This window comes from Stegostoma tigrinum, chromosome 26, assembly GCF_030684315.1.
Source record: "Stegostoma tigrinum isolate sSteTig4 chromosome 26, sSteTig4.hap1, whole genome shotgun sequence".
Classification (NCBI taxonomy): Eukaryota; Metazoa; Chordata; class Chondrichthyes; order Orectolobiformes; family Stegostomatidae; genus Stegostoma; species Stegostoma tigrinum.
Window position 1 is genome coordinate 1,505,975 of NC_081379.1, and position 9,416 is coordinate 1,515,390.

Sequence of the window (9,416 nt, forward strand, 5' to 3'; positions counted from 1 at the left end):
TCCAATGCTAATATCTCTCAGTATCGCACTTTGGGAGGTCCCAAAATACAGGATCTTTGTCTTCTCTTTATTATTACAGACAGTTGTGATCACAACCCAGTCCATCACACAAGCCAACCTTCCATCCATTGACTCCATATACACCTCTCGCTCCCTCCCACCCCAGTTATAATCCCTTCCAATCTCTTCCATCAGGCAGAAGATACAAAAGCTTAAACACCATACCAACAGATTCAAGAACAGCTTCGTTCCTGTTGTCAGTAACCTTCTGGATGGACCCCACAAATTTCAAATCTAATGTTGACCTTGCTTTGTGTGCAGCTGTCACTGTATTTTCCTCGGTCTGTTCTATCACCCTATGATTGTTTCATGGTATGATCGGCCTGCACTGCACACAGAACAAAGCTTTTCACTGTACCCAGGTACATGTGACAATAATAAATCAAATCAAATCAGACCGAATTTTCTTAAAAATCATTCATAAAATGTGGAAATCACTGGCCGGGCCAGCACCTACTGCCCATCCCTAATTGCCCCGTGAAGGGGCTGGTGGTGAGCAGCCTTGTTGTGACAGAGGAGTGACTCTCTGGCCCATTTCAGAGGGTGGTAAGAGTCACATTGCATTGAGTCTGGAGTCACATGTGAGGCAAAGCCAGGTAGGAATGGCAGATTCCCTCCCTGAGGGCATTAGTGATGGAGGTGAGTTTTAACAACAATGTGGTAGCTTTGCCCTCACTGTCACACTCAGCAACTTTTTAATTTAAATTCTGACCCTGATCTGGGGTGTTTACACACTCGATCTCCGGATTACCAGTTCAGGAACATGACGATAACACTAGCAGGCCCATCGTACTGTACTTCTTTTAAACAAATGGATGCACCATATTGCCAAAGCAATAAAACATAAGAACTTTGGAACAGGAGTAGGCCATTCAGCCCCTTGAACCTGTTCTGCCCTTCAGTCAGATCATAGCTGATCTGTGACATAACTCCCTCTGTCTTTGGCTCATAGCCATTAATATCTTTGCTTAACGAAAATGTATCTATCTCAGGTTTAATTTTTTAAATTCATTGATGGAATGTGGTGGTCTCCAGCTGGGCCAGCATTTATTACCCCATCCCTAATTGCCCAGATGACAGTTCACATTGCTGTGGGTCTGGAGTCACATGTAGGCCAGACCAGGTAAGGATGGTAGTTTCCTTCCCTAAAGGACGTTAGTGAATTAGATGCGTTTCCCAACAATTGACAATGGTTTTGTGATCATTAGAATCATAATTCCAGATTTTTAAAACTAAATTTAAATTACAATGCCTGTCATGGCAGGATTTGAACCTTGACCCCCAGAACATTGCTTGAAACATTGTGTTAATAGTCTAGGGATAATGCATTGCCACCCATGGATCTAACATCCACTGCCGTTTGTGGGAGGAAGTTACAAACCTTGCCCACCCTTTGTGTGTAGCATTGACGGAGGACAGTTTAATAAGATTTTAGCTGTACTTCATTGTGAATAACCAGCAGAACCTATGGCCTGACAAACGTTGGGGGGTGTTAATGGCAGCCACCGAGCTTGGAGTTTATCCAAATAGAAATCCACAAATGCATTTGCTTAAATCAAGTGATTCCTTCATTTAAAACCAAACCAATTACAAAATAACTCTGACCGATGTGTATTTAACATGGTCCTGGTGTTAACCACTGCCCAGCACTAAACCCAAGTGTTTCAGGAGTGTTCTCATGAGGTGTGGCTGCTGGTTATTACAGGAAGACCAGGCCAGGCTACAATCTTAGATAATGGGAACTGCAGATGCTGGAGATTCCAAGATAATAAAATGTGAGGCTGGATGAACACAGCAGGCCAAGCAGCATCTCAGGAGCACAAAAGCTGACGTTTCGGGCCTAGACCCTTCATCAGAGAGGGGGATGGGGGGAGGGAACTGGAATAAATAGGGAGAGAGGGGGAGGCGGACCGAAGATGGAGAGTAAAGAAGATAGGTGGAGAGGGTGTAGGTGGGGAGGTAGGGAGGGGATAGGTCAGTCCAGGGAAGATGGACAGGTCAAGGAGGTGGGATGAGGTTAGTAGGTAGCTGGGGGTGCGGCTTGGGGTGGGAGGAAGGGATGGGTGAGAGGAAGAGCCGGTTAGGGAGGCAGAGACAAGTTGGACTGGTTTTGGGATGCAGTGGGTGGGGGGGAAGAGCTGGGCTGGTTGTGTGGTGCAGTGGGGGGAGGGGATGAACTGGGCTGGTTTAGGGATGCAGTAGGGGAAGGGGAGATTTTGAAACTGGTGAAGTCCACATTGATACCATATGGCTGCAGGGTTCCCAGGCGGAATATGAGTTGCTGTTCCTGCAACCTTCGGGTGGCATCATTGTGGCAGTGCAGGAGGCCCATGATGGACATGTCATCAAGAGAATGGGAGGGGGAGTGGAAATGGTTTGCGACGCAAACCATTTCCACTCCCCCTCCCATTCTCTTGATGACATGTCCATCATGGGCCTCCTGCACTGCCACAATGATGCCACCCGAAGGTTGCAGGAACAGCAACTCATATTCCGCCTGGGAACCCTGCAGCCATATGGTATCAATGTGGACTTCACCAGTTTCAAAATCTCCCCTTCCCCTACTGCATCCCTAAACCAGCCCAGTTCATCCCCTCCCCCCACTGCACCACACAACCAGCCCAGCTCTTCCCCCCCACCCACTGCATCCCAAAACCAGTCCAACCTGTCTCTGCCTCCCTAACCGGCTCTTCCTCTCACCCATCCCTTCCTCCCACCCCAAGCCGCACCCCCAGCTACCTACTAACCTCATCCCACCTCCTTGACCTGTCCATCTTCCCTGGACTGACCTATCCCCTCCCTACCTCCCCACCTACACCCTCTCCACCTATCTTCTTTACTCTCCATCTTCGGTCCGCCTCCCCCTCTCTCCCTATTTATTCCAGTTCCCTCCCCCCATCCCCCTCTCTGATGAAGGGTCTAGGCCCGAAACGTCAGCTTTTGTGCTCCTGAGATGCTGCTTGGCCTGCTGTGTTCATCCAGCCTCACATTTTATTATCTTGAGACCTCCTGTCACTCCTGTTTATATCAGTCAGCCAGGGCTCCCTGATTGGACCAGATTAACAGCCCCAGTGATTGGGGTGGTTAATCTGGTCCAATCAGGGAACTCATATTCCATGAGGTCTACCTGGCTGACCTTGTTCCAATCACTACAGTTTACTTTGCTTCTTCTAGGGATCTAACCCTAACCTTAACCCAATGCAACTCTTCCCTTTCCACACCTTCATTAACACTTATTTTACATTTCTATTTTTATTTACATCTCGAATTCTCTTTCACTGCCATTGACAATCTGTTGGTCTTTTACACTAGGACTTTACACCATCTCTTCCCCTCGCTCCTCCTCTCCCTCTATCAAAATTAAAAGAACCACCATTTTATAGAAGTTGCCAGATGTGTTGAATCCTCTCAGTGTTTGTTACAGAGTTATGTTGTTGACTTTGCATTGAGATATAACCAGGTTTAATGGGATATCTGTTCCTGGATAGTGACTGCCTCTTCCAATGTTGCACCTTTGATTAACTGGAGACAATCTAATACTCTCCATCTGATTTCCGAGATTGGACCAGAGTCTGTATCTGCTCAATGTCACTGATTAGCGTTAACATATAGGCTTCACCTCCAACCAACAACAACTTGCATTTATGCAGCAACTTTAACACAAGAAAATGTTCCAAGGCAGTTCAGAGGCACATTATCGGACAAAGATGGACATTGAGCTGTATAAGGAGAAATTAGGATATTGAAATGAAAACAGAAATGGCTGGAAAAGCTCAGTAGGTCTGGCAGCATCTGTGGAGAGAAAACAGAGCTAATGTTTTGGGTCTGGTGACCCTTTGCCATCACTGTGATTTCTCTCCACAGATGCTGTCAGACCTGCCGAGCGTTACCAGCAATTTGCGTTTTTGTTCCTGATTTACAGCTTCTGTAGTTGTTTCGATTTTAATTAAGCGGAGCTAAATCAGTAGCTTTTAAGAAGTGAGTTAAGGAGGGAGAGTGAGGTGGTGAGTCAGAGAGAGTTACGGAGGGAGTTACAGAGCTGGGGGCTGTAAAAACTGAAGCCATGGTTACCATGATGATGTGATTAAAATCAGGGAATTTAGAAGATACAGAGGTCGTTTCTGAGGCAGGATAAGGTTCAGGAGATTGGGAAAGGGTAGGGCCGTGGAGTGATTGGAAAACTAAGATGAGAATTTAACAATTGTTGAATTCATTGGCATTCACTTCAGACTGTGGTCAGTTTCATGGAAGCAAAATACAGATCAGAATGATGGCTCAGTTTTTGATGGCAGCATCATTGAGTCATGGAGTATTACAGCAGAGAGAGAAGCCCTTCTGTCCATGGTGCCTGCGTCAGTCAACAAGCACCTATCGATTCAAACCACATCACAGCATGTCGCCTGGTGCTGTTTGTATGATATTTGCATTTCCAGGGCACATGTAGACACCATACTTCGAAATCGCTGCAGGGGGTCATGCCTCTCTCACCCCCATATTGCCGCACTGCCAGAGGGTCACTGCTGAGGGAGTGGGCACTGCCAGAAGGTCAGTGCTGAGGGAGTGCCGCACTGTCGGAGGGTCAGCGCTGAGGTAGGGACGCACTGTCGGAGGGTCAGTGCTGAGGGAGTGGGCACTGTCGGAGAGTCAGTGCTGAGGGAGCGCCGCACTGTCTGAGGGCCAGTGCTGAGGGAGCACCGCACTGTCGGAGGGTCAGTGCTGAGGGAGCGCCGGACTGTTGGAGGGTCAGTGCTGAGGGAGGGCTGCATTGTCGGAGAGTCAGTGCTGAGGGAGCAGGCACTGTCGGAGGGTCAGTGCTGAGGGAGCGCCGCACTGTCGGAGGGTCAGTGCTGAGGGAGGGCCGCATTGTCGGAGAATCAGTGCTGAGGGAGTGGGCACTGTCGGAGGGTCGGTGCTGAGGGAGGGCCGCCTTGTTGGAGAATCAGTGCTGAGGGAGCGCTGCACTGTGGGAGGGTCAGTGCTGAGGGAGTGGGCACTGTCGGAGGGTCAGTGCTGAGGGAGCGCTGCACTGTCGGAGGGTCGGTGCTGAGGGAGTGGGCACTGTCGGAGGGTCAGTGCTGAGGGAGTGGGCACTGTCGGAGGGTCAGTGCTGAGGGAGCGCCGCACTGTTGGAGGGTCAGTGCTGAGGTAGGGACGCACTGTCGGAGGGTCAGTGCTGAGGGAGTGGGCACTGTCGGAGGGTCAGTGCTGAGGGAGTGGGCACTGTCGGAGGGTCAGTGCTGAGGGAGGGCTGCATTGTCGGAGGGTCAGTGCTGAGGGAGCGCCGCACTGTCGGAGGGTCAGTGCTGAGGGAGCGCCGCGCTATCGGATGGTCAGAGCTGAGGGAATGGGCACTGTTGGAGGGTCAGAGCTGAGGAAGTGGGCACTGTCGGAGGGGAGAAAACACACACACACACAAACATGCACACAGATCCCCCCTCTCTCTCACACACACACACAGAAACCACCTCTGTCTGAAACACACACAGAAACCACCCCCTCACGCACACGCACACACATACACATACCCCTTTCTCTCACACACAGACACCCTCTATTTTCACACACACACTTAAACCCCCTCTCCCTCAAACACACAGAGAAGCCTCTCTCTCTCACACACAGACACACACACACACACAGATCCCCCCTCTCTCGCTCACACACACAGAGATCCTCTCTCTCGCTCACACAGAGATTCCCTCTAACGCTCACACACACATTGACAGAGGGGCCCTCTCGCGCGCGCACACACACACATACACACACACAGATCCCCCTTCTCTCTCTCTCTCTCACACACACACACACACACACACACACAGACACACACACACACACACACACACAGACCCCCCCTTCCTCTCTTTCTCTCACACACACAGACCCCCCTCTTTCTCTCTCACACACACACAGACCCCAGCCTCTCTTTCTCATACACACACACAGACCCCCCCGCCTCTCTTTCTCTCACACACACACACACACACAGACAGACACCCCCACCTCTCTTTCTCACAGACACACACACACACACACACACACACACACACAGAGCCCCCCTCTCTTTCTCACACACACACACACACACACACGCACACACACAGTCCCCCTCTCTCTCTCTCATACACACACACAGAAACCACCTCTGTCTGAAACACACACAGAAACCACCCCCTCACGCACACGCACACACACACACACACATACACATACCCCTCTCTCTCACACACAGACACCCTCTATTTTCACACACAATTAAACCCCCTCTCCCTCAAACACACAGAGAAACCTCTCTCTCTCACACACAGACACACACACACACACAGATCCCCCCTCTCTCGCTCACACACACAGAGATCCTCTCTCTCGCTCACACAGAGATTCCCTCTATCGCTCACACACACATTGACAGGGGGCCCCTCTCTCGCGCGCGCACACACACACATACACACACACAGATCCCCCTTCTCTCTCTCTCCCACACACACACACACACACACACACACACACACACACACACACACACAGACCCCCCCCTTCCTCTCTTTCTCTCACACACACAGACCCCCCTCTTTCTCTCACACACACACACACACAGACCCCCGCCTCTCTTTCTCATACACACACACACCCCCCACCTCTCTTTCTCACACACACACACACACACAGAGCCCCCCTCTCTTTCTCACACACACACACAGACACCCCCGCCTCTCTTTCTCACACACACACAGAGCCCCCCTCTCTTTCTCACACACACACACACACACACACACACAGTCCCCCCTGCCTCTCTGTCTCACACACAAAACACGCACACACACAGTCCCCCTCTCTCTCTCTCTCTCACACACACACAAACAGAGCCCCCCTCTTTTTCTCACACACACACAGATCCCCCCGCTTTCTCACACACACACACACACAGACCCCCTGCCTCTCTTTCTCACACACACAAACACACACACGCACAGACCCCCCTGCCTCTCTTTCTCACACACACACAGACCCCCCACCTCTCTTTCTCTCTCACACACACACAGACCCCCCCTCTCTTTCTCACACACACACACAGACCCCCCCTCTCTTTCTCTCTCACACACACACAGACCCCCCCTCTCTCTTTCTCACACACACACACACACAGACCCCCCCTCTCTTTCTCACACACACACACACACACACAGACCCCCCCCTCTCTTTCTCACACACACACAGACCCCCCCCCTCTCTTTCTCACACACACACAGATACACACGCGCTCCCCATTTCTCCTTTTTCCCGGGGTTAAACCTGCCAGCGAACCCGCGGGTCTTCAAAACATCTTCGAGTGAAAACATCACCTTCCCCGATCCCGCACCGCGTCAGGATAGACTTTTGCCCCCGGGAAGGGTCACTGTGGAGGGAGAGGGGCAACTGGAACAGTCTCTGTGAGCGGTTCGTGTCTGCCTCCCAGCGCTGCAACATTAGCCAGGCTGCAGGATAGAGAGAGAGAGAGAGAACTTCAGCGCAAGTTAGACTGGGGAAAGGGGGAGAGAAACAGGAGATGAAGGAGAGAGAGAGACTGGGGGAGGGAAAGACTTGGGGGCTCTGAAGGGAGAGACAAACAGAGGAATAGAGTCTGTGGGGCTGGGGGAGGGGGGCAGATAATTAGGGGCGAGCAGGGAGGGACTGAGAGTGTGGGGAGGGGAGAGAGAGAGAGAGAGAGAGCAGGAGCCGGCCCAGACAGAGACAGAGACAGAGACTGGAGCCGGGGGGACAGATCGCGCTGAGGGAGGCAGTGCCAGAGAGTTACAGCCCCGTTACCGGCAGGATCACAGCTTCAGCCCTCCCTATCTCCCTCCTCCCTCCCTCCCTATCTCCCTCCTCCCTATCTCTCTCTCTCCTTCCCTCACTATCTCTATCTCCCTCCCTCCCTCCCTCACACGCCCTCACTCACCCTCTCACTCCCTCCCTCACTATCTGTCCCTCCCTCACTCACGCCCTCACTATCTCCCTGACTCACACTCACCCCTCCCTCAGTCCCTCATACTCACCCCTCACACTTCCCCCTCCCTCCCTCACTATCCCCCCACACTCCCCCTCTCCTTCATACTCCCCCCTCCCTCTCACTCACCCTCTCTCTCCCTCATAGTCCCGCTCTCCCTCAGTCCCACCACCCTCCCATACCCTCCCTTCCTGGCTGCCCAGAGGGGGCTGACTCAGTACCAGGGAGGAGCAGTAGCTCTGTACCAGCCTGGCCAGGACCAGCAGTGACAGCCCTGGGAGAAGGGGCAGAGATGACTGTGCCAGTGGGCAGTTTGTTGCTGTGCGTAGTACTGACCCTCTTTGTTTGCCAGGTATCTGGGTTCAGCTTGCAGCCCCTGGGGCATGGGCATTACAGCATGCCATGTCATCACCCCGCTGTGCCCTCACTCTGTCCTCTTTCTTCATGTAGGTGCGTACGGAGGCAGAGGGATACCCAGCTCTCACAGGTAAGTGCCACACACCCTCACGCAGGGCACTGCCCCTGCCCCTCACCTTTTCCACATGGTCTAGGGTCAACCAGGGGCTTCCTCACCCTTGAGCCTCACTCATTCACAACCGGTGGGGTGTGGTGGGGGGTGGGCTGGTGGGGGGAGACCCACGGTCCAGAGAGGCGCACGAACTGACACCATGTACCCACGGACACAGGCATGGTACAGAGACACCCAAACACAACTCCCACACACAAACCCCCCCCACCCCCCCGAGACACACGCCCCGGGCACACACCCTAATCCACACACACTCCCCCACTGCGCACACCCCCACCCCCCACACACACACACCCACCCCCCCCCACACACACACACACACACACACACACACACACTCCCCCACTGCACACACCCTCACTCCCCCCCCCACACACACACACACACACACACACACACTCCCCCACTGCACACACCCCCACCCCCCACACACACACACCCACCCCCCCACACACACACACACACACACACGCACACACACACTCCCCCACTGCACACACCCTCACTCCCCCCCACACACACACACACACACACACACACACTCCCCCACTGCATACACCCCCACCCCCCAACACACACACACCCACACACACACACACACCCCCATAGCCCGCAAACACACCTCCACAGCCCACACACACAACTCCCCAGACACACACACCCCTACCCACCACACACACCCCCCACACACAACACCCTCACACCCCACACACACACATCCCCACACACACACACACCCCATCCCACCCCACCCACACACACTCTAACCCCACGCCACACACACGCCCCCAACACACACCCTAACCTACACACACTCCCTCACCGCACACACCCCCACCC

The 9,416-nt window shown here is 53.0% G+C and overlaps 1 protein-coding gene across 4 annotated transcripts in view; it reads left to right on the plus strand.

The window, feature by feature from the left end:
- Positions 1–7,780: 7,780 nt before the first annotated feature.
- The window catches only part of adgrd1 (adhesion G protein-coupled receptor D1), a 259,133-nt gene continuing 257,497 nt past the window's right edge, over positions 7,781–9,416 (plus strand). For 2 of the 4 annotated variants that reach the window (XM_059654884.1, XM_059654887.1), the window contains exons 1-2: positions 7,781–8,399; positions 8,498–8,534. In XM_059654884.1, the coding sequence (XP_059510867.1) occupies positions 8,340–8,399; positions 8,498–8,534 (97 nt within the window). In that variant the 5' untranslated portion in view covers positions 7,781–8,339. The remainder of the gene's footprint in view (positions 8,400–8,497; positions 8,535–9,416) is intronic. The other 2 variants (XM_059654885.1, XM_059654886.1) reach the window with 1 other exon arrangement.